Below are 26,911 nucleotides of genomic sequence, written 5' to 3' on the forward strand. Positions count from 1 at the left end.
GTTGGACCCCAAACGGCGCCGCCCCGCCCGCTGAGATGTCGCCTCGACTTCGTCTTACGGCGTTTATCTTTTTAATTGTGCCCCCTACAGTGACGGCTGCTTGTTACGCGCTACTTAGATTTATTTTATACTGATCACCCTAACGTTTCTACTAAACTACTAAATACTAAGTAAAAATGTTACATAACATGTTTAATCATTTCAAAGTTTAGTATAATACTAAAAATGGTCGTTTAAGATCTTCCAGAAATAATAAATGTAGTTTTATAAATGCACCGTAAAGCTAAATATATGTTCAAACCAACTTGGTACGGGTTTTAGAAAATTAAAACAAAAGAAGAACAATTCTATGTAGACTATATAATTTGGAATATTTTTTTTGGTACAATAACTCGTAGAATTGTTGTTTAATCGTTAAATTAGTCGCTAAATGCGTTGGGAGCGTGGGGCTCTTGTGCTCGGACACCCCAACTTTGTTTTTCATTAGACACTGCTCCCGGCGACGCGCACCTAAATGTCGCCCCGACTTAGTAATGTGTAAAGTACTTAGACACGTCTCTAAAGTTTACGTATATTTATACCGTATAAAATTCAATCTATATGCTTATGTTAACTTAGTTTATGAGGTTTCGTAGGTGTAAGGAAGTTTGACGTAGCAAATTTTAATAAAACCCTTACTTTTGGGTTCCGTACCTCATAGGAAATAAGCGGAACCCTTATAGGATCACTTTGTTGTCTGTCCGTCTGTCTGTCAAGACCCTTTTCCTCAAAAACGCGTGAAGGTATTCAACTGGAATTTATTTCGTAATATTATTACAATTTTATTACCTAACTAATTAATAAAACTTAATTATTATACTATCGATAAATTTTTTATCGATCCATTTTCTTTTAAATGCTTATAAAATATATAATCTGAATATTTATTTTTATACATTTTAAACTGTCATTATCAATTTTCTATTATGTCAAAACAATCCTGTCAAACCTACACAAAAACTGGCGCCTTAAATAAAATAAAATCTGCTTAATAATTTTGTTATCTTGTATTTTAGCCAAATATTGACAACATCCTAAATTTTAAAGGAACAAAAATAATAACAATTTGAATACTTACGATTAATATTAAGTAACAAGAAATGAACATAACCTATAATTTCTCTTTGTAATTATGTACGGTGCACAAAAAAAATTGTATGTAAAAGGAAAAAGAATAAAAATAGTGGTATATGCTAACTTTATATATTTCTTCAATAAAACAAAGAGGATAAAACAATGGTAGTTTATACAAAGGACGAGAATCAAAAAGATAACTATAAAAATAATGTATTATTAGACATGTACAATGATTCAGGTGAAATATTGCGAATAATAGATTCAAATTTCATCTATCAAAATCTTATAACTCGCAACGAAAATCTGGATTTGTACAATGCGAAACCACTAATAGAAGATGTTGAGTCAAATAACAAACTTCATTCGCTTAAAATTCTTGACACACGTGAGTAATTCAGTTCTTAAAACTTCTATCATCTCTTCTTATAATTCATCATTGTTATAACTAGCTGTCGCCTGCGACTCCGTCCGCGTGGATTTATAAAAAAACTTAATAAGTGTAGCCCACCCATCCATCCACATCACATCCATCTAAACGTTCGTATTTATAATATTAGTAAGTTAAATAAAAAGCTGCTCTTCAAGGCATAAATTCGGAAAAAAAAAGGATAAATAGTATCCTATGTCCGTCTCCTGGCACTAAGCTGTCTCCTCACCAATTTTCAACCATATCGGTTAAGCCGTTCTTGAGTTATAAATAGTGTAACTAACTCGACTTTATTTTATATATATTATATATAAAATAAGCCAGCACTTGACAATCCATTTGTCTTAAGTCATCATGTGGTCAAAAGATTATACGCGCTAGTTAGTATGGCATATACTCATTTCCACTCTAATAACATTTCAAGCTTTTTTATTTTGAATCGTTAAATTCATTGATATTATCATATGAGGATTACTTATTTCCAAGAAGCATTTAATATGTTCATTGCAGGATTTCTCAGTACAAGCATTTCAAACAGTACTATATATTACAACATTTATTTCTGTTGTTGTTTTGTTTTTTTTTTTAATTGAATAATAAAACATAGTATTGACCAACAATAATTTGTTCATGTCATTAAAACTAACCTTTTTTATTGGTTCCTTTAGCTAAACAAAAAGCAAACGATCAGGGGATGAATTGGAATGAATATCACAACTTAGACGTTATCTACGCATGGATGGAGAGTTTGGAATACAATTATCCTTCACTCTGCAGCGTTATACCAATCGGAATAACAATAGAAGGTCGGACGATGAAAGTAAGCATTTTTATATTAAATAATACATCATCAGCACAATGTTTATTTCTTTTTAAATATAAATTAGCGCATTATTACTGGTCATTATACCATTATTTTATTATAACGGACCATGAACGATTATTAGAAGTATGTTGTTAGTTATGAATAATTCCACGTATGTAACTAATAAGGTACGCGTACATTGACCCGCGCCGGACGCAACGCACGGACTTAACGAATGTGCTTTTGTCTCGATGCGATGCGGGAGGCGCGGATGATGGACGCAACGCTATGTAAAATCATACAAAGCAAACTAAAATCCATTGCGGGCCGTGCACACGGTGCGTCCGGCGCAGGCCAATGGACACGTACCTATATATTTCTTGCTTTTAAGTTATTAATCGATAATAATATACAGATATTGAAGATCTCCAATAGCGACGTTCAGAATGAACCAGTTTGGATAGACGCCGGTATCCACGGCAGGGAGTGGATAGCGCCCGCCGTCAACACTTTCATTGCTAATTACATTGTGCTCAATTTTAAGAGTCTTCCGTCATGTTTTACTAATAAGGACTGGCAAGTAATCTCCTAGTAATCTTTTTCTTACTATGGGCTTCTGACACCAAAATCTCTGTATAAAGTATATCGTCATCCCTGTCTTTCCTCTTCGACAAAATAGAGATAACAATATATTTTAATCGGGGATTTAGATCTCAGAAACCGAAGGATAGTGAATTTAAATTACAAGTGTATCCAATAACAATTGACAATCGTCAAATTGGTTCCCTCAAATCCTATACTATTCAGCCTCCTTCCTTACTTAAGAAGTCCAACTCCTCTGATGTGAAGATTTATGGACGATGGCGGTCATATTATATACAAATGTTGTATGTGTGTAAAGTCTTCTATTCTTTTCCTACGCCATTAGGTATTTTTTGCCAGTTGCAAATCCTGACGGATACGATTATTCGCACAAAGTAGATCGCATGTGGAGGAAAAGTAGAGCGGCGTACGGTGGTGAAATAACCGGCGTTGATTTAAATAGAAATTTCAGGTGAGTTTTATAAAAAAATACATTTAATATAAACAAGACCAGACTTTACACTTCAAACATTTCATTTCTCTGAATAAAATTATTTATTGTCCTATAAAATTATCGCTTTACAATTCATGTCAGTTAATTACACGAAGATCGTCGATCATGTTTAATGTACTGGAATGATCCAAAAATTAAATTGCATTAAAATTACGAAAATTGTAATCGATGATCGATTACAATACTAGTTTTACTATCAAATAAAAAAATCCAAGTTAATTAAAAAACTTATGTACTACTAGCTGTATCCCGCGACTCCGTTCCCAAAAAAAAAAACTTAATTAGTAGTCTATGTGCTTTTCCAGACTATATTCTACATTTATGTCAAAGTTCTGCGAGATCCGTGCAGTTGTTGTAGAGATCCCCTAAAAAAATATCCAACCTTCCGTCTAATTAAACATTAGCATTTATAATATTAGCATGATAATTGTGTCTTAACATTTTTAGTTTTGGATGGGGTGGTAGACACTCATCAACTGATCCTTCGAGTGCGTTCTTTAGAGGCCGAGAACCATTTTCAGAGCCGGAAAGCACTGCTATGAAAGTAACGTATAAATATTTTACATAATAATAACCGCAAGTCTGTAAGTACCAAATTTTTTTACATTCAAAATATACCAATAGGTTTATGATGCAGTAACTACCACTGGATATATTTTTGTATCACATTTTATACCCAAATTAGGTGTCGCCTACGCTTCCGTCCGCGCGGAATTAAAAAAAACTCAATAAGACGCCTGTGATTTCTTTCAGGCTATGTTCTACAACCATGCCAAAATTCATCGAGATCTGTTGAGTCGTTCTGGAGATACCTACTTACAAATGTCCACTCGTCGATCTATCTATCTAAACATTCACATTTATATTACTAGCTGTCGCCCGCGACACCGTCCGCGCGGTACTAAATAAAACTTAATTAGTAGCTTATGTTTTCTTGCAGACTATGTTCTACATCCATGCCAAATTTCATCGAGATCTGTTCAGCCGTTTTGGTCGATACCTTCTAGCAATTCATTCCTAACAACAATTCATCCATCCGTCTTCACCTTCGTATTTATAATATTAATAAGATTGTATGTGAGTGTAAGAAAAAACTTGTAAAATATATCCGGCAATAAATATGTAAATTCAGCATTATTTAGATGTAATATACCGTTGATACCAAAATCGTGTCATCCGCGATGGACGGAGAGATTAAACTGCAAATAGGATTTAGTCGTAAATCAATTGCAATGCATCAGTTTTAAATCTATCCGCAGCGTTAAAATAATACTTTAAATAGTTTAATGCGCGTACATAAATTTAGTTGTTGTGTTTCACTAATGTATTGTCCTGATTTTAAATAATGTTGAAATTTGATTACATCATAATAATATGAGCCGTAATTTCATATGTTTTTCAATTTAATTTATTTTGTAGTATTTTCCATTGGCTTTAGTTATGTTGGAACATATTTTTGTAGGATATACTTATGAATTCCGGTATCAAGTTCAAAGTGTACGTTACGTTGCACAGTTTCGGTCAAGTGATAGTTTTTCCGTTCGGATATAGAGATGAGCTATGTCCTGACTACATGAGACTGCTTCAAGGTGCTACTGCTATGTCTAAGGTTATTTGTTTTCAATATTAGTATTGCTATAAAAAAATTGTTAACAAATTGTCATGTTCTAATCCCATCATTCATTTCAACATGATATCCCTCTAAATTAAAACCATACTTAATGATTTTTGTAGATGTAATCAAAGATCGAGCATCGGTGGCTCAGGGGTCAAGCACTTAACTTGCAATCTGCAGGTCTTGGGTTCGAATCCCGCCATGTACCAATGTGTTTTCCGATTTCCGATTTACATATGTACATTTATCCGACGTTCTTACGGTGAAGGAAAACATCGTGATGCAACCTGCACATATCTGAGAGGAAATTCGAAGATATGTGTGAAGTCAACCAACCCGCATTTGGCCAGCGTGGTTGACTATGGCCTAATTACCCTAACTTAGGGTAGGCTCCGAGCCCCTCGGTGGGGACGTATAGTGAACTGATGATGATGAATCAAAGATCAATAATACGAAGACTTTTTAGGTAGCCTATAAAATGTAAATACCTACTCTATTTAATTTGTTTGAATCAGATGTAAATTCACGCCTATTTCCAGCTCCAAAGTGAAAGGCCTATAGGACCTTTAAAACCTTTTAGTGATTTATGAAAATATTTTTTTTCCTCAGGCTATATTTAGATCTACAGGAAACGTTTATAAAGTCGGCATATCAAGGGACGTGATGTACGGCGCCTCTGGAACGAGTACTGATTGGAGTTATGGTGCAGCGAAAATACCATACTGCTATTTGATCGAACTAAGAAGCAAAGAACACAAATTCGAACTACCCAAAGAAGAAATTAAAGAGAATTGCAAAGAAGTTTTGCATTGTATTCATGCATTGATGGACTTTGTAGACAAAAATCCTGTTGATAATGAAAATACAAATTTGAGTCCAGTTCCAAGTTAGGCTAAAATCAAGAAGAAAAAAACAAAAAAAATGTAAAATATAAAAAGTACTCAAAATTTTGTACATAAAGTTTTAACTTAAAACACAGAAATCACTGTATGTAAAGTGGACTCAAGAAATAAAAAAAAACTTTGCAAAGAAGTTATGATATGCAAAAAACATTAAAAAAAACTTTGTGGACATCCTTATTAAGAAAATATTCAGAACAATAAGTTCGAATTCAATTTTATAAGGAATAAACAAAGAGAAGTAAGAATTTGTATGAAAATTCGATATGCAAAGAATATTGATAATTTCTGAGGACACTAATAAACTTCAGATAAAGGCAAGTACAATGGTATTTTTGGATTAAAAATATATGACGAATATCGAGAAGAAAAACTGTGTAAAAAAACAAAAATTATATTTAAAGAGTATTTGTAATGAGAACTATTTACATTTCTTTAAAAAAAAAAGGTTTTACGCGAAGACAGCAGATCAAAAAAGAAAAACAATTGTCATGTAAATGTCAAAAAATATGAATTCGTTTTAAAATGTTTCGCAAATGATATATAAATTTCAAGTAATAATTTAATTCAAACATTCCGATTATACACAATAATATCTATGATTTTAATCTGAGAGTTTCATTAATTCGCTCAAAGTGGCACCGCCATGCGTAAAGGCGCTAGGGGGAAAAACTCAAGTATGGGAAGTGAAACTTAACAGCGAGAAGCAAAGGTGTTTCATCAAGACGTTGGACACGGTTGGAGGTAGATTACGAGAATATAACATTTTAAATTATTACATGTTAAAAAAATCTTTTAAATTAAGTTTTAATTACTAGACGCTAAACACTTTCAAATCTAATGCTGGACGCAGTCTTCTCTATGATAATTAGATTTAAAAATAAATTTAAAAAGCTATAAATTTTAACTTTTCGCATCCAAGATGGATACCATTTTCATGAACTATTTAATTTTCCTATCTTAGCCTACTTTTAACGCTACTTTTTTGGAAAGAAAAATATTCTAATGCCGTCTATTTAGTCGACTTCATTTACTATTAATTTCAATGAAAATTACTTTTGTACCATTAATTCTATTATTCCTATGCTTGCATAACAGTTTTGTTTCTTACTCATAAACGTAATTCATACATTATTTTCCAGCGGTTAACATCTGGAAAGAGGAACGCAGCTCAATGGATATAATGGTGGAAGGGCCGAAGTCAACTCAGGTAGCTGAGTTGTTGTATGAGCGCAGCATTCCCTTCGCTGTAGCTATCGGCGATGTGGCTCCCATGCTGGACCGGGAGGGAGTCAAGCCGAAACATCGAAAATGTGGTACAGGGTCAAGTATGTTGTCAACTCATTACATTTATTTTTAATTTCCTTAAAAATCAATAGTATCACAATGGTTCTTCTTTGTGTACTGTCTAATAGATTCCTCATCCTCTCTGCCTCTTCATTTCTCTGTTTTGCATGATCCCACTATATGTAGAGTACTAGCTGTCGCCCGCGAATCCTTCCGCGCGGAAATAAAAACAGGATTGGTCGCAGCGTAATGTTATTTACCCTTAAGCCCACCTCTACAGATGGTCTTTCCAACAAAAAAAATAATTTTTCAAATCGGACCAGTAGTTCTTGAGATTAGCGCGTTTAAACAAACAAACAAACTCCTCGGCTTTATAATATTAGTATATTACTCAATTCAGTCAATATTGTCTTCCATATTTTGTAATAAAAACCAGCGATGAAACAAAGTTATTGAATAAGTTGTGATACATCAAGCGGTCACAGTGAAAGTATGACTCAGTTCTTAAGTTCAAATATTTCCGTTCCAGAATTAAGTCATTCTCTCCTATTGTTATCGTAACCAATGACGTAATTATAATCCGTACTACGATAGCTACTTATCTCTCAAATTCCAAAAGTCATTAGTATATTATTATGGCTAATCGTTATAATGTATTCCGATTATCATAACTAACAATTATAACTAAAGGTTAATTAACTTTTTAAAAGAAAAATAGTCTTAAAAGAACTTCCTGAGTAATTTAGTAATACATTCTTTAATTGCATTTAAAACTGTGCAAATTTATTTTAACCTTCGCATTTGATAGACGTACTTCATTGAGAAAGGATCTTCATTGTCACGTCTTCATTTTTTTATTTTTAAATTATTTTCGTGCTTAGAGGTGCCAATGGATTGGAAGAGTTATCATCGTTTGGGTGTCATTTATGAGTTTATGGAAAGTCTGGCAGCAGAATGGCCTACGTTATGTAGCGTGTGTACAATCGGACGATCTGTTGAAGGGCGCGCAATAAAGGTAAGAGAGCTTTGATTAAGTCTAATCATATATGGTAAATATAGATGTTTGCTCTAAAGATTTGCTTTTTCTTGACTAACCTAATTTTAGTATATGGTAATTTCTAATCGTAAATTTTTAATTAAGACTGATAAATAACCAACAAATTATTCAGTGTGGCAATAACTAGTTTTCTTTCTAGATGCTTTTTTGGAGATGTTATTTATTTGAGATTTTGTTTTCATATAAACATTTATGTTGTTTAGATGTTAAAGATATCTAACGGGAGATGCAACAATGAAGGCGTATGGATGGACGCAGCGATACATCCCCGCGAATGGATCAGTACGGCGGTGCTCACATACGTCGCGGACCAACTAGTCAGGACATACGACCAGCAGCCGGATTACATAACAAATAAAGATTGGTACGATATTACAATTCTTTGCAATGGACTCAACGTAGATTTAATATGATTAATCTGCACTTAGGAAATAACTATGTTATGCCTCTTGAGTGTCGTTAATGGTATCACGTCTCAACCTTTATTGACTACGGAATTCTTTTGGAAAGCGAAATATTTGACAGAACTCATAAATTCTAGAAATATTTGTTTGTAGCCCTAGATTTTTTAATTGTTTTCTCCCGTCCTTTTGTCAGTTCTTAGCCAAACTTTTTATATACTTAATATAAATATTTTGATCGATCTTTCATTTTGGACTTACTATGTTTTTATTTGGCAGGTTTATAGTACCCGTGGTGAATCCCGATGGATATGAATATACTCATACCCATGATCGAATGTGGCGGAAGAACAGGGCGCGGTACGGCGAATGCTACGGCGTAGATCTTAACAGGAACTTTAGGTAAAAACTTTAATAGATACGAAGAAATATTAGCATACCCACTTTAATGACGAACATTTAAACAAACATGCTATACCTTTTTAGCTATGGCTGGGGCGAACGTGACGAAGAAGGATCATCTGATGACCCTGCTAATATTTTCTACAGAGGACCTGAACCATTTTCTGAACCTGAAACCGCAGCGATTAGGGTTAGTATCTACATTGTCTTATATTTTTATTTATTTATACTTCAAATGTACAGTTTACTTTTTTAATTGATAACATTTAATATATCGTAAAGCTTCTAAGTAATATTTTTAAGTACTAAACAAAAGTTACACTTTAGTAACGACTACGTAATACATCTGATTAACTACGAGGATAATTAAATTGTAAATTGTAATTTAACTTATTAAAAATGGCCGCACATCATGTACTAAATATTTTATTTAATAAATTATAACTCAAAATTTAAAAATATTCTAATACAAGTATGTTTGTAGCAAGCAATCTGCAGCGCGGGCACCAAGTTCAAGGTGTTCCTGTCGTTCCATAGCTACGGCGAGGTGATTATCTTCCCCTGGGGATACACGGGAGATCCCTGTCCTCATTACGTGCAGATGCTGGAAGCAGGAACAGCTATGGCTAAGGTATTTGACTTTTATAAACTAAAATATAAGCAATAAAACTTACGTATAATTAGTCATGTATCGGGCCCTACTAATTTTAAGGCAATAGAGGACTTAGAGTGGAGTAGGTAAGACAAAAAAAGTGCCTGCAATATTATTTTGTTTACACTATGAATAAATGATACGCCAAATATGTCTTGTTACAATTTTACATGTAAAATGGTTGTAATTTTGAATTGTTTACAGGCTATCCAGCAAGCGAGTGGTCACATTTACAAAGTGGGCAGTACAAAGGATCTCATGTATTATGCGTCTGGAACGAGCACCGACTGGAGTTACGCCGTCGCAAACATTCCTTACTCGTACATGGTGGAACTGAGGGGCAAGAGACATCGCTTCTTATTACCTAAAGAAGAGATAGTTTGCACATCCATAGAGGTGTTATGCGGTGTATCAAAGTTAATGGAGTACATTGAAAAGTTTAACAAAGTAACTCCTGCGATCAGTGTTGAGTCCTGCCAATCGCCGTCCTATACGGTCAAAGTTCCCCGGACGCCATCTTGGGTTAGTGCCAGATGCCACTCCTGTAGGAGTTCAAGGTCCTGTTGTAAGAGCAGCCGTTCACCTTCGTGCTCAAGATCTCATTCGCGACAAAGTTGTAACGCTCAGAAATGCGACAGCGCACATTCTAAGTGCCGCAGTTCACCGACCAAACCTTGCAATTTTAGCGGATGACAGTAAAAGAAATGACAATCGATGACTTGATGTAAACTTGGAAATCATAGATTTGAAATATTTTTTAATTGGTATACAAGTGTTAAATAAATCTAATCAAGAAAATATTTATTGTCTCATTTATAAACGAAACTCAACGCCCCAAGACAATGCAATCAGTCAATAATGTCTGGTTTAAAATGACAATATTTGCCCTGCAAACGATTTGATCTAGAACTTGAAATTAGTTGTTCAATAAGGAGGTTCTTTCTGTAGATAGACGGTATATTTTTATTCAATACTTTACATTTAGTTGTTTCATAGTTCTAAATTAAATGAAACGTTTAGTTAATGAGTCCCTTGTGTGTATTGTAGATTTGGATTACTTGTGCAACTAGGATAAAAGTATTTAATACGATAATATGTTTTAAAATAAAATCAGCTTTTAAAATATATTATGGAAGCAATCCAAAAATTGTCCCTCGCAACCTGCCTTTACATTATGCTCAACACTGGCTTATTGATTCGCGGCTATCGTTGCCAAGTTTTAAATTGTATTGTCATTTTGTATTGCACCATAGATATGTAAAATAAAAGAACTGATTAAAAATTTCAGTAACTTTATTTACAGACTTTTGCATTATTTTATAATACAGTCAACAATTAATTACCGTACGTAATTCACATTCATTTTTCTAACGTAAAAACATCTATAGACACGTCACTATTGCACGAATCTCTTAATTTATAACAGTTCTACGCAATACAATAATTGTCCAATAGAACTCGTCAAACCGGACGGTACGACCGCACAGAACTCGGCAACATTAAAACATCCTGTAGTTCTTAACATAATCTTACTAATACGGACGCCAAACATCTATAGGCCGTCTCTCCGGCGTTATCATTGACTTGCTACGCGTTCTGATGCCCTGGTCGGGCCATTCTGGAGACGCTGGTCTTTTCTTCGCCATTCCTGAAATTGAGGAACTGCCCTCATCTTCTCTGTCAGGGCTGGAACCTGAATCTTCTTGTGGAGGAGGTGGTCTAAGCCACCAGTCGTATCCGCCGTAGAGTTGTGAGTAGAGCCATGCGGGTGGGGCGGGGAGGAGGGGTGAGTTTAGGAAGAGCTGTGCGGCGAGGGCACTATGGAATAGGCTAGATGGCGCAGGGAGGGGCTGCAGCGGCTTACGCGTTCTGACAGAGGTAAAGGCACCGGGACGGTCGTCGGGCGGGGGGCTATCGGACGCGGTAACGGAGATGTCGTCGTCCTGCGGTGAGCCGGGACGCGAGCCAGGCCGCGACGTCGCGGGGCTCGTTGTGCTGTGCGCGTTCATAGTGGTCGGCGTCTCTGATGCTACCTCTATAGAAAAAGTGGAAAATAAGTAAAGTTACAATGTTATCTTTTTCAATATATATATTTTTACAATATATATCTAATGTTACTTTACCCGTCTCGTGAGGCGGTGGAGGGACGTGCGGAAGCTGCGTATGCGCAGTTGGCAACACGTGCGGGGTGAAGTGAGCGTGTGAAGGTAGCATCGGCGGTGGGTAATGCCGAGAGAGCGCCCCCCACTCGCCACCCGGCAGACCTGCTAGCTGATGTGCTATGCCTGTAACAAGGAATCTTTACCTTAAAAACTGAAGGCGTTAATATTAAAATATGTTTTGGAAAATACAGTTTAAGGGTGTTGGGTATAAGTAGCTTCATATAAAACTTTTCAGCAAATATTTCAATGAAATATTAAGTGAGATGGCGTAACAAATGAATCAATAAAACATTGATGGTAAGAGTTATCGCGAGACGCTCCACTAACGCTAACGGCGCGCTTAACGCACTCATCAGAATATTTAAATAATGAGTGAGACGACTCCCGCCTCCCCCACAAAGCCGGTTACAATTCCCTTCTTATCGCAGCCCGAACAGTCGTCAACCTACAAACAGTCAACTTGATACCGTAATATTAATTTCGTTTACATAAAAGCTATCTTTTTCTTAACTTTTTCTACTACTTGGTAAGTCACTAAAATATCCCTAAACTAGCCAACTTAACCTAACCAGATCACATAATATATGTATCATTACAAAAATTAAGCAAACAAATCAAAGTCTGACGACGTTTAATAATTGAAATCCGAAATTAAAATAAAAAAAAACAAAACACGACAATTAAATAACATATTTGTAAAATAGGAAATGTGTTTTGGTGTCATAATTTCCAGTTGACATTTTTAAGCGCATAAATTAAGGAAGTTTGCCGGCTCCGCGACCCCGTATATTCGGCTTAACCCTTTAGCACCCACCTTGGGTAATTCCCACCCCGAGCCAACCCAACCCTTTCAGCAATAGAATAAATTACAGGCCGTTTTATGTCGCAGATAGCGTCGCTGCGAAAATGTAAAACACATTATTTTGAATCCGACCGCTTAGCCTTTATAGGTGTAGTGCCTCTCTCTCCGCTGCAATTAGACAAAAGATGTTTTTGGGGATTACTCAGTTTATTTCGAATCAGCTTGATGCTTTTACGATAACGATTCGAGATATTGAAGCGGCTTTCGTTTTGGAGATCGTTTTATAGACTATCTGAAGTCCTTGTCGCATAGATTAAGAGAAGAGAAGTAGTATTCATTAACTTAATTTCTAATGTAATTTTAATTTCAGTACGAAACAATCTTTGGATTTATATCATAATTATTGATTATTGAAAACTCTTTATTCAATGTCATTTACTACACTTTTCTTATAAAACAGCATTTTCTTGATAATTGATTACGAATTCTTTAAATTAATTTATTAAATTTCAAGTTCAAGACCCTAAAAATTATTAATTTTGTTAGTATGTTAAAATTCTATTGTATGTATATTATGATGTGTATTATATGTTCTATCCAACGTTTATTATTTTATTATATATTTTGTTTTTTCCTTTATTTCACCCGTAAATTATACATATTTTAGTTATGTTTATTAATTTTGTATCCTATCTATTGTTATAAATATTTATAAGGATAAGAAATTTGTTTTATCTTTATAAAAATAATCTTTATATTTTTGTTATGAAGATAACAAAAAGATATTTATTTATCTTTGACATGACAAATGGAAAGGCATTGTTTCATTTTGTATTCGTTGTTCAAAGTTGTAGAAGAAAGGGCCGAAGCGGACGATTTGCATTCGTTAAAAATGTTGGAATTCTTTGTTGTTGTGTGCACAGTGTGTAATCGCTGTATACTACGACTGAAAATGTAGATACATAAGAAAAATAAAACTTATAATTTTATTAAAAACAAATCATTTTATCAATATAACATAAAAACCAAATTTTTACTTTAAAAATCTACTTCAATTAGTTATAATGATTTTCTACGTTAAAAACGTAATTAGTCTGTAGTTTAAGTTAATATAAATGCTGCAAATATATTTAGTATAGTATTTGAATAGTGTAAAACAATTATACCTATTTATCTTTATACTAGGTCACAAACTTCAATAAGCAAGCATCAAAAAGTCTCGTTCGGAGTATAGTACTAGAAATCGGCCGTCTCCGAAGACGTGCCCGTACGCTACATTGCTTCAAACGAATGGATTTTTTCTTGGCGGACTTTGAGAAATCGCGCTCCGCCGCGAGAGGGTTGAACCCGAAACATTTTAATGCCATTTGCTAGATTGCGTCTTGCATTTTTCCCGCTTTAACATTTCCCGACGCTACGTCGCTAATCCGCGAAGACGTCTGGGATTACCCGGATAAAAGTATTTGCGTTTTTAGTGTGATTCCGATGGCCAGGGATTAGGGAGGAATTTTTAAACGATTGTCTGAAGCCCTTCGCGGCGATTAACGAAAGGGTTGGTAAAAGCACTTTCGAGTCATTATTTTACATCCCTTTTAACATCGACTACAATTTTAAGAATGCTTTGTTCTATTTGTCTTCTTTTTTGCTTAGCTGCATTTCGATACCTTTATTTTAATTACTTAAATAGCTATTTACATGTTGCTAAATAATGCAAGAATGTGGGAATATCTTTTAAATTACATATTTTATTTATTTATAATACATCATTTAATCGACGTAAATATTTTGAATATATATTTCGTATTTTTCAATCATTGTTACTTTATGTTATAAAATTAATCTTAACACCTCGTAGACATATTTCTACGAAGTACATACAAAACTATTATACATTTTGTAAATAAATTAAATATTGTTACTTTAGTTTAAACTAGATCAAACTATAAGAGGCGTGCTCACATGTTCGGTTCCAAGACGCGACTAGTGGAGCAACAGAGATTGATGTCCTCCGTACATCATAAGGTTAATAAGAGGGCTCGCGAACTAACGACTACGCTTTGTCAACGCGCCTTAACCCGCCGGGCGCCATCTTGCGCGCCATGTTGGATTTCAATCTGCTTAGAGCTTAATGAATTTCCCTCTATTGATTTTGTTTAACCCCTTTTTGTTTTGCTTAATTAACCTTTCGATGTACAAAAGTGACGTAGACGTTGCGACAAGCAAAAGGTTACACGACTTGACAGTTTTGCACGTAATTTAAATTAATAACTAGGTGAAAAGTTTTCGTATACCACTATTTTCATAATAAATTTTAAAACTAAAAATACTGCAGATATAACTTAGCATTTGGTATACAAGATACTAAAGAAAAGTATTTTTCTCTCTCAAAGATCATATCAGAAAATAGTTCGGTATTAATAAAATTCTGATAATATTTACTTACATACCATTCAATTCACAGTATTTAGAAAATTCAATGGTATATTTCATTTAATATTCGGGGTCTAGTTGTAAACTTTATTAAAAACATATCGCCTGTTCACACAGCAATTTGCTCGTAGCATTTAGAGTTAATCGCAGGCGCGTCATCATCATATGAATTCATTTAAAGGCGTTTAAAGGCTGTATAAAAGCGCGAATCACGCCGTACAAAAGACTGTATGAGCCGGGCGGGACATTTAAAATTTACAAATGCGTAATTATGCACCCGCATTGTCGCGCCGCGAAAGGGTTACAGCCTCCCTACTCTTTCTTCACTCCCACACAACCCCCCACAATACCGGGGCTTCCGGGGCCTAATGCTATATTTAATTTTCTCTAAGGCTCCCTCATTAATAATACGAAGGCTGCGACTTTAAGTGGCGCTCACACGACGGCGACGGTGCGCTACAAGGATATGTAAAATAAATGAAACGCTAATGCGAGCTTGACTTATGCGCTGAATAAATTTAAACTCGCCTTTTTAGTCTAAACTTCGCAAATATCTTTCTTGTTGATATCTAATTAGACGGTTAATATTTTCCAATATGCCCAATTATCGTTTAATATTCAATTATTAATTTTAATAAATATAAGACATACCAAAATTAAACATATACGATTTTTTAGATTTAACGTATTATATAATAAAATTTTTGCTAGTTTACAAAGAAAATGCCATATCCAAAACATGAAACTCTAAACATTAGACGTCCGTGTAATAGCAACGCGTGAACATGAGAGGATAATTCATCATGATTTTAGAAGGGTTATTGCCGCTCGCACTTCTGAGTGCCTCCGCGACTTCTGCTTTTGAACAACAGAACTTTAGACAAACTTAGATATCTTATAATAGATATACTGACCAATGTAATTGTCCTGTTTTCTTTTAGAAACAGTTATTTTATTTTAAGTAACCAACGGTGTTTGCTAAAATAATTTATTTAGTAGGAATAATTCCTTTATTTCTAGACAAATGATATAAATAAACTGCTTAATTGTTATTCATAAAAATTTCAAATCCTTCCCAAGGAAAATTTCTAAAGAAATTATAGTTATCACGGTTTCTACAAACTAAATATTAATTCAAATTAAACCATTCAATAAATAAATTAATAGGTACTTGAGACATCTACGAACGCCTACGTTCGCCTACACCTTGTAGCTTCGTAGCGCGAGGTGTGTAATTGAGTTACGGGCCTTTGACACCCGCCTTAACGAGGTTTGCTCGACTTGCGTGTCCCCCACGCTTGGCTTCACACTATCCGATACTGTAGCGTCTTGTGCGTTCGCCTCTAAGATGACGTTACGTGTATTGACCGTACGCTCTCGGTTAACTGGATACGTTACAACACTATACATAGTCAAGCATATAACACCTATGTTTCCTGCATAGTAGATGCCTCTACATGCGTAGTGAAATTAAATGGAAATGAGAAATTTATAAGAAGAAGTGTTAATCAAAATTTTGTTTTTTTGTCTATGTAGTTTTTAAAGAAACAGACAAACCAGGCAAGAGGAATTTTAAAAGGTTACTTAATATGACAACACAATTTTAAATTAATTTAAATTACTACACATATATTTAATTCTAAATTATGTATAATATTATGTATACTAAAATTAAAAAGAGAAAAGACTCGATTCTTTTACTGTTCGGAGATGCACTACTCTTGGTGACAGGCCATATATATTACTACATTTTTTTTAATTCCACGGAGACGATGTCATAGTCAACTGCTAATTTAAATTTACTATACCAATGAAAACCAATTCCTCCATTCGATCCAATTATTGTTAAAAACTTAGGTAACTAGTTAGTTGGATACCATCCGCGTCAAGTATTTCATTATATTTATTCGATTTTCACTGAGGTTTTTGTCAGGCGGCACAAGGCATTAAGGGTCGGTACTGCCTAGCAACGCGGTAATTCCGACGGCCGTCGCGTTGGTGACGGGCTCTCCAATTGACGGCATTATTACCAGAATCCATAGACCAGAAATACGTAAAGGAGATAAAATGTTACAATTAAATATTTCGTCAATTATAATATATGTTATACTATAGTAAACAGATTGCCGTGTTCCTTTTTAGACACGAATTTTGATTTTAGTGTATACAAATATATACGTTTTATAGCTAGACAAGCTTTTCTCAATGATTTTCTACTGACTCATATTTTGTAAGTTTGCTTCGCCTTCTTTTTGTTCTCATAATTTTGATGATTAACAAATATCTAAAGAAATTTAAGATAGTAAATAGTACAACAAATTCCTACAATACAACTTGCAAACGTCAAAAGAGCGCCGGGACTAATAATTAATTGTTACTCTGAAACTTTTCGGCCAAATTAAATCCCCTCGTAGCGTTGGACATAGAAGTGACAACGGTCTTTACTGACAATTTAATATCCAATAGATAGAAATGTTCGACCCTTCTCCTGGCCTACACGGGAGTAGTGAACATTTTTTCTGCTATGTTTATGTTTTAAAAACATAGTTTTTGTTCGATTACGATACCAAAGCGATTTTCACAAATATTCTATCTAGACCCACAAGCATTCTCAAATATAAATTGACAAACATAGAAGTAGTACTGATATGTCTCAATTATAACAAAAGTGAATTTCTTACCTGACAATTTAAATGGTAGAGACCCCATCAATGGGTCCGGAGCGAATCTAGGTCCGAAGTGGAAGGGATGGAAGCCGTGGTGCCTAGTCTTGGAGCGGGGCTCACGCGGCCCGTCGACTGTGACCTTAATTGCCTTTTGGTACGTCGCCACTTGGGGTGGCGATGTCGCCAGCATTATGGTCAACGTAAATGATTTCCCTGCACGAAAAGAAAATAAGTTAGTTAGCATTTTGTAAGGTTATTAAATATAATACCAAAGTACCAAATAATACCAAATAAAACTCTCTGTATATCATCATTGTTACACGAGAACAATCAAATGAAAAATATTCATTTGCTTAGATAATCTTCGTTGCAACATCTTCTTAAATTATTTTTGTGAGTTCAGTAAAACATTAAGTTATATTTTCGTTTGTAGCAAAATGCTATAAACTGAGCGTAATCCGTATATGCTACGCAATTGCTACGGTCTACGCTCATGCGTAGATACTTTTTTTGCTTAAAAATTTACCACGGGGCATGTCAAACGATCATAGCAAGCTGACATGGTTTTCGGAATGCATTAAGAATTCGGCTCGGGATTGTCAACAATTATTCTATGTCGACGTGACACTGCCGAGGCTGCCGAGACTGATTTGTGGCGACAGGGCAAGACGCGCTGCGTGCCGCCACGTTGTGACAAATTCCTATCAACATTGAGCACAAAAAAGGAAACAAGACATGCATTTCTGAAAACAGAGATTTTAGAAAACTATCCTTTTCAGGAATTTATCCTTACAGAAAATCATTGTTACGACCTAATCAGTCAGGTAATGAAAACTTTTTTTATCATTCATCTCAATCTATGGCCATCTAAGGGTTTTAGGAGAGCTTCGCGAAAAAACACCGAATTTAGATGCTTTGGGTTTGAAGATATATATAAAACTCGGATACTAAAACTTATAGTGCAAGGAGTATTACAATGGAATTGGTTTCGTAACGCATCCGCCGCAAACCGGCCACAAACAGGCGGCAAGCGGACAATCGCTACCATATCGGTACACAGAACATTCTGATACAATGCATAGTCAACCTCCACACTTAATATATGGAATCTCAACCAGCAAGGAATATAACATTAACGTAAGGGTGGGTGCTCACTGCAAAAACATCTCTGTTTTTTCAAAGAAAATGACAGAGATGGCTCGGTTTTTGTACAAGTGTAAAGGAAATTCACGTTCAAGTGCCACAAGCGTAAACATAGGAAATTATAATTATATTTAATACACTCACATATGACAAAGAACAGGTTCATTAATAAACCAGTAAAAAGTTCCGTGTTTGCCTTAATCATGTTAAACTTATTTTATATATTTTTACGCGTTACGCGAAACCAAATTAATTTTCATAATATCAAACATCTTTGTAAATCTCAAAAATGCAATGAATTATCCACAAGGTAATACTTTCAAAGATGTATGCGGTTTGCAATAGCACTCCAAACACTCTATTTCCAAATAATATTGCCTTCTCTTTGAATTAAATGTATTAAAAAGTTTACTATAACATATTTAAATATTTGCATTACATTTCTAAAATAAAGGAGAAACGTTCACAAACAAAGGAGAGACGCTCAGAGTCTGGACGGTAGCCAAAAGCCGCGGCGGTGGTCCTTCGGCCATGAAAACGACATAAACACAACCCACTCCCCTCCCTTACCCTTCCCCATTACACCCCGCTAACCTGAAATGAGCGGCCACCCACTTATTTTCATAAAACACACGTAAACACACCGACTTCCTCAATATAACCAAGAATATTCTTCCATCAAAGTAGAATACATGAACCATCAAATGTAAGTAATAGTCTAAAAACTTTGATAGTGATATGAAATCAGTAATTTCATTTAATTAAATGTAATAAGTGCAGTCAAGAAAAGTAAATGTTATTAAATTAACTAATGTTGTAATTTATACCATCATGAATACAGTTAGGAACGTTAAACTTTAAAAAACACCAAGCCTTACCTTTACAAACACTAAACTTCACAACGCAAATCTTCATGCGCATTCACTCGGGCAGAACAAAAGTGTAAAGAGAATCGCATACTATTCTATGCGCCTAGTTGCACACAAGGTAAACTTAAAATAACAAAAGTGGTGGCGTCTGTATCAAAGGGCAAAAACATCTGGAGGAAAATAAAGGAACTCAGCGCGTATACAGCATAAATCATTTATGCTATTCATAAAAGACTTGCGTCTACCCTCGCGTACCGACTTCGTGGCCTTACTTATATAGGTTTCGAATTGTCGGTGAACTTTTGTTCTTTATTTAATTGTTTTTAAATATTAAAAAAAAACACACCACAGATGTCGCTAAAGAGGTTTGAATACGTGTGTTCGGACAGTAATTTTGAATTGTTTGTTAGTTGGTTCCTTGAAAGCTTAGACGTTACTATTACAAATAAATACTACTTCTGGCACGTCACCAAACAATAGTGTAAGCTATTTTTTAAAGTTTACGTAAAAATACGAACATTAAAAAACGTAAAGTATAGAAATGCTCAATAAAAGCAATGCATTACAATATCCACCCCTGTTGAACATATTGCACACAGCACGTGCGACACACTTCATAAACTGAGGATATTGATCCCGGCGCCCCCTAGCGGCGCGACTCTTCATAAAAATATGTTTGCATCAAATAACTCCGTTTACGCCTAAACGCTATCGCGCAGGATATAAAGATTTCCGCAAGATCTTTAGTTTGGTTGCAAGATTCTCAAATCTAGTGAAAAAGATCAGATCCAGTAAGTAATAACAATATAAAATTCCTGAAATCTTTTTAGTCTGTTTATTTCGCCAAGTCAGTAGCTGTATTTTATAAACATCACAATTAGAATTTTAAAATACTCGTTTGAAAGAAAAAAATAACCAATATCAAACCCCCGTCTTAATGGAACTGTAGCCGGCAATTCCGCGAGCATGTCGGATTAAAAATCAGCTTTATAACGTCATAAAGTAGGCGAGGGCCGCGTTAAGATAAGAGTTCTTCGCTTTGGAAGCTAAATAAAAAATGAGCCACAAACGTAATGGTAGCGAGCCCCTTTGATCTCGGTTTCCTGGCTTACTGGGGATTTTGGAGCTTCGAGAGCAGCAATTCCGATATAAAATAGCTAATGTGCTCCGATACGCATTAAGGACATTAGCAAATTGACTATGCGGTGCTTGCTAATCCTAACCTACAGAAGCGCACAAACGTCTGTAATGTATTTGAATTTCGTTGTCTGTCTTCTTTGTCGAGACGACATCTTGTATTCTGTATAGAGATGAAAATTAATCGCAAATGCTTGAATGATATTTAATAGCTCTTAGGATATTTGATTTTTGAATTACAGGACTTAATGAAGAATTTTATCCATTGAAAATTAAATATCATTTTTAATTTCAAATATATTTTCATAAAATATATTCCGATACTTGACGTCCAAGTTGTTAGTAATAACAATTCTAAACAGTCAGACAAATAAAACAGCATAAACACGAGAGCTAACCAAAGCGAGCGAGACGCTGTAAAATGCAAGTTTATTGAACCGTCTTAAAAGAACGCGAGCAAAGTCAAAAGGCGGTACAATTAAAAATCTCCCCCGGGACTCACCTCGGCCGAGCGGTCAATATTACTCGTCGAGACCCTCAATTTTCACCACTCACCCCAACGCTAATAACAATAATTAGGAATGAGTGGTTCAATAATTAAAAACGGAAAGAACAACTTGAAAAAGACGAACGTAGCAAAGAAGATTCGCTCATCTCCCTTTTGTCAGAGGTTTTGTCTCGCTTGCACGTCTCAATTTCTCTTATTATTTTTCACCGGGGTTAACATCGCCTTGTAAATTAATGAATATTAAAACTGTCCCCCAAAGGTGACGCAGAGGATTCTAGTCGACTTTCCTTTAATTATTACCGTTTTCTAATATCTGAAGAATATCAAGGGTAAGAAAAGCTATCACTTGTTTACTATTTTTTAACAAACTTATTGACAAGAATTAACTCAAGCTTATTATAGTATTCGATTTTATATCTGTATTTTTAATTTGCCTATTGCAGTCACTTTAATTCGGTTTAAAAAAAAACAGGAAAAATATAAACATTTACAAATAATATAAATGAACTTTCCGTATATTAACTTTAAGTGAAATATCATTCAAAATGATAAATATGAAAGCTTAGTAAGAGGGTTTTAAAATAAATGGGTAAAAAAAACATTATTTAGTACCAGGGCCACCGGTGCTGTGTATCAAAGGGAATCTCTCCAGTTAATAACGAAAGGTGAGGCCGAGATCTTTTTCGCCGCCACTCTTATAAAAAAATAATTTCGTACGTCGTAGGGTGAGGGACGCAGTTATGTACCGAAGGGCCGAACACGTTGAGTCCTATTACCAATTTTATCCGGTATTTTCCTGTTAATTATAAGAATACATGTATGCTTGTGTATACTTATTTTACTGTGGGTTTCGGCTGCAGTGATACTTGTAATGACATTTACTGTCAACCTTAACATTCTGTTTGAAAAACCAGAGACAATATTTATGTGTGTAACAATAATGAGTTAAGCAAACCACAGTTATCGTCAAACAAGGATAACTGCCGGCCCGGTGAATTAGACAAAACACACATAACAATATGTTAAACAGGAATTTTTGGTCTCATGAACCCACTCTAAGTATTAGTGTACTTAAAAACAAAAAGAGAATTTGTTTGATATCGCTGATAGATATTGGTAGAGAACCTTTGAGCAAACTTATACCTATTCTAACATTGGCCTGAGAAAAATGCCATATAGGTAGACTTGATATGTCGTTGCCTATTCTCCTTTGTTGTTTATTAGTTACTTTCTTTTAAAAGATTTTTTTCGACGAAGTTCAAAATAAGTTAGAAAAGACGACCCCAGTCGTATTTTTTATCGACGCGATCGTTCTAAAGTAGGGTCAATCAATCGATTAGCAGATGTCGCGTCTTGCCTACTGGCGCGCTAAATTGGCTCCTTACCCGCGCTGGGGATATAATAAGCCTCGCCTAATCACATGTTTCAAGAGGGTAACAAATTTATTATATCAATACAAAATCAATTTAATCATCTATTTTTAAATTACGAGAGACAATGTAGGAGTATGGAGAGGAATATGTGAGTGCGTGATTTATGATAAAATGAAAATTTTGAAAAGCGATGGCAAATATTCATCAACAATAAGGTTGATAACATTTTTATTTACCACAGGGTATAAATCTTAGCACTCAAATCAACCAATCTTCTAAGGTCAAAGCGTTAAATTATAAATTCCTTTTATAAATTCGAAAAGACGAATGTCCGTTTCCGCGTAACGCTGACACGGCCGACCGAAGCAAAAAGGTCCGAGCCCTCATTAAATTTTTCGCTTATTAAAAATTCCCCACGCCCGCCCGTCAACATTAGATAGGCAACTTTTTTTTTATTCCGAGAAGAAACAAAAGTTATGTTCCGCGGGGCACCGATCTCCCCTACCTCCTTTAGCTCGATAATTTGAGTGAGATTTTCTCGCAATTTAAGATAAACAAAGAGAGCGCTTACCCTTAATTGGAAAGCAGAGCATTCAGGAAGGAACGTGACAAATAGACACCTCTTAACTTCTTTTCCACTTTACCGCCAACGTCCAGGACTATATTGGTTTTTTCCAGCGACGAGTCTCGTGTTTGTTTTAACGAATGTTAATGAGATTACTAATGTTCGAATTATAAATAAACAGGATTTGGTAGATTTTTTGTTAAATATTTTTGTTATACGTTTAAACAATATGGTTTTGCCACTATTGATATTAGTAAAAAAACAGAGTATATCTCTATTATTTTCATCGTTTTTGAACTATGAAGCATTAGTAAAATATCTATGTTGAACAAGTGTAAACAGTATTTAAAGAAATGTTTTATTTTAAATAAAAAAGACTATTCCAATGCAAACCAAATACAAAGTGCACAGTGTAGCAAAGAACAGAGAACAACGCTCAATACGTTGCGATCAATGCTCTAAAGGTCAAATGTCCTAGTAAATTTAATTTTATAGAAAAAACTTTATAACATTGCTGAAGATGTACAGTAGAGATATATATTCATACAAAAATGTATGTAACAAATTCTAATTACTAACGATGTAATTAGAATTCCTTAGAAAAAAATGTGAGATAAATAACTTATAAATATTCATAAACAATTTAATATTTATTAACATATTGTTAGAAAGAATAAAGTTCTATGTCTCAGCGTAAATTACAAAAAGTAAATCAATAACGATAACAACGTTCGTTACCTACTCTATGAACTGACACAGTAATCGCGCCCTCATCACAACGAGAACGGGAGTCTGTTGATGTTTCATACAAGTAGCACGCCCTGTCCCCTGCCCGACCCCCCGCGCATACTCCTGCACCCCCCGCACCTCTCGCACCCCCGAGTCGCCCGCTTCGTTAGCTCCCTGTACTATTTGAATATGAGAAGCGAGGCAAGTTTACAGTTGAGCGATACTCGCGACCCTCAAACTTAAAGTTTGCTTCTCGCTACGCTATTCAATATAAAATCGAAATAGTTTAAGAATACACAACCCTTGCTTAACTACAACTATTTTCTTCGCTTCACCTCACTCGTTCAAATTGGATTTAGCGTGTTAAACTTAAACTTGAGTTAATTTTAGTTGACACAATGACAGTAACTTAGTAACTGTGTGCTTACATATGTGTAATTATGTTTCAAACAGTCTAGGATTTTTGAATATCATACACTATTTTGGTAACTACTAATAAAATAAATTCCTATTAGGTTTCTAATCTGAGTAAGTCATTTGACTAATAGCTAGGCTTTTATTCTCAAGTGAAGGGGTTAATAGCTGAGTATCGCTTACAAGACTTTACTTGGTAAGTGGAGACGTAATTGCGAAGAGCTACAAGTGCCGTCGGTAAGTGAATAAATTGCGCCAGCGATGTCACTTCAAATTCTGATTAGTGTTCTTCTTAAGCCCTGACTAAAGTACGTTTGATTCTGATGATTGTCCAAATACAGAAGACAGTCAAGATAAATATCAGAAGGCAAAACTACTCAGTACTATTCTAGACTAAAAAGACATATTGTTCGGAAATTACATACAAAGGATTAATATTCAACTTACAATCATATATAAACTTTCTACATAAGCTAAATACGTGAATATTAAATAGATATTTTTTACGCCGGAAAAGAAAATATAGTTAGCACCTGAACTATTGGCGATTGCACTTAACAAGAGGTAAGCGGATTGCTCATGTGCAATAAACATATAGCTCGTTTTAGTGCAATCGACCGATACATCGCTCGGCTCAGAATCACTAAAAATGCAGACGTCGCGACGCGACACCCACGCATAATCGAAGCAATTGACCGCTTCTACTTTTACGCGATCCTATGCAAGTTTCATATCGAACTTCATTGACCTATTTTTATGGTCAACTAATATTATGTGAATTAACCGGGCACTGAACGTACGAAACTAAAGCGGACTTTAAATTTAGAGAGTATTTTAGTTTCTTTCATCTCAATTTCACAGAAGATGATGGAGAGAGACATGTTGCTCTTTTACAAACATATCATGTTTAGTAATTGTCTATTGAGTGTTAGTCTTGGTTACAAAATATAACTGCTGAGTCATCATCAGCTCACTATACGTCCTCACCGAGGGGCTCGGAGCCTACCCTAAGTTGAGGGTGATTAGGCCATAGTCAACCACGCTGGCCCAATGCGGGTTGGTTGACTTCACACATATCTTTGAATTTCTTCTCCGATATGTGCAGGTTGCATCACGATGTTTTCCTTCACCGTAAGAACGTCGGATACTGCTAAGTAACAGATGAGTATCTTTCTCTATCTTTGATATTAATTCATTGATAACATCCCTTTACTTTTTGTAAGACGGAAATTCAATAACATATCAATACTTTCTATTACATATGAAACATATTTAAAATAAAATTCAAATACAGACATCCACTCATAGAAAAATCCCCCTCTCCCAAGGGTAAGCACTCAAAAAACAAAGCTCCGGGCGCCTTTGCTGCTGAATATTTCAACAGATCTCCTCTTTGTTGGAATATTAAGTCAATGAGGGTAATTGATCTGTTAAAAATCTCACAACTTCTGCTAAAAAAAATCATCATTCATATTAGCGGAAACGTACTTAATATATACCAACAATTTTAATGATTAGTATGTTTTGTTTCTTGAGAAAGAAGCTTTCTTTAAACTTTCAACGTTTAAGCGACATTTGTTGCCGCAAAGCTTAGGCCTAGCCCAAAACTAACTTAGAATTATCTGAAGTGCTACAAGATGGAGAGTTATCAATGAACGAACGAATACCAACGTTTACCTAGATGTTAATAGAAAATTTCATTAATTTACCTTTTAGGCTCAAAGTGTCAAGATATCCAAAGAACTCACCTCTACCACTTCTGCCTACAAATCTGAGGTCATTGAACTTTGCGACTTGGTTCTTCATAACAGCAGTGCAGTTCCTAAGTTCAGCGGAGCAGTTCTCGTCGTTGCCGGCGCGGACTGTGACCAGCGTGCCGTCGCCCACATCGCCCAACGCCACCACTTTGAAGGCGACCGGTAACGTCTTGTTCGACCGCCAGTGCGGTGGTAGAACTGTACACACCTACAAAAAAGATCGGTTTTAAAATTCTTAAAGTGTTATAAAAAGTAATAAAAACTCGTGTGTAATACCGTACCACGATAACTCAGCGTTAACCCCAAAGTTGCACGTTGTGTCAAAATTTAAAAAGAAAAGAATATAAAGCAAATATTGTAATGGTTATATTTAGGGGACAGACTAAAAACATCATCAAAAATAGGGTACTTACAACATGTGGACAGCCAGTCTTAACAAGTTCGCCAGGATGATCTGCAAGTAGTCCTTCCAAAGTTCTCTCAGCAAGCAACTCAGCTGTCAGTGGCTGACTTGGTAGACCACTACCACCGTAACTCGAAGACGGCGCTTCGTGCCCAAGTCCATTAGTTGTCGAACTCACTTCACTCGACAGATGCAT

General features: G+C 35.2%; 3 protein-coding genes across 3 annotated transcripts; 2 read left to right on the forward strand and 1 right to left on the reverse strand.

Annotated features, from left to right (window-relative positions):
• The first annotated feature begins 977 nt into the window (after positions 1–977).
• LOC106126846 (carboxypeptidase B-like) lies at positions 978–6,344 on the forward strand. The gene is made up of 7 exons (XM_013324727.1): positions 978–1,501; positions 2,212–2,363; positions 2,764–2,924; positions 3,277–3,402; positions 3,892–3,988; positions 4,907–5,053; positions 5,669–6,344. Exons 1-7 carry the CDS (start codon positions 1,276–1,278, stop codon positions 5,948–5,950), a joined length of 1,191 nt encoding a protein of 396 aa, XP_013180181.1. The 5' UTR covers positions 978–1,275; the 3' UTR covers positions 5,951–6,344.
• A 121-nt stretch (positions 6,345–6,465) lies between these two features.
• On the forward strand, positions 6,466–10,557 carry LOC106126845 (carboxypeptidase B-like). The gene is made up of 8 exons (XM_013324726.1): positions 6,466–6,702; positions 7,101–7,286; positions 8,127–8,260; positions 8,506–8,666; positions 8,983–9,105; positions 9,190–9,295; positions 9,590–9,736; positions 9,962–10,557. Exons 2-8 carry the CDS (start codon positions 7,133–7,135, stop codon positions 10,448–10,450), a joined length of 1,314 nt encoding a protein of 437 aa, XP_013180180.1. The 5' UTR covers positions 6,466–6,702; positions 7,101–7,132; the 3' UTR covers positions 10,451–10,557.
• Positions 10,558–11,289: 732 nt separating this feature from the next.
• Positions 11,290–26,911, reverse strand: RunxB (RUNX family transcription factor Runt related B). Its single transcript, XM_013324232.1, has 5 exons — positions 26,726–26,911; positions 26,304–26,520; positions 17,833–18,030; positions 11,881–12,042; positions 11,290–11,792 (listed from the first exon to the last, which is right to left on the reverse strand). The coding sequence occupies exons 1-5, from the start codon at positions 26,909–26,911 to the stop codon at positions 11,290–11,292; spliced, it is 1,266 nt and encodes a 421-aa protein (XP_013179686.1).

Source organism: Papilio xuthus, unplaced genomic scaffold (genome assembly GCF_000836235.2).
Source record: "Papilio xuthus unplaced genomic scaffold, Pxut_1.1 DF824992.1, whole genome shotgun sequence".
NCBI lineage: Eukaryota > Metazoa > Arthropoda > Insecta > Lepidoptera > Papilionidae > Papilio > Papilio xuthus.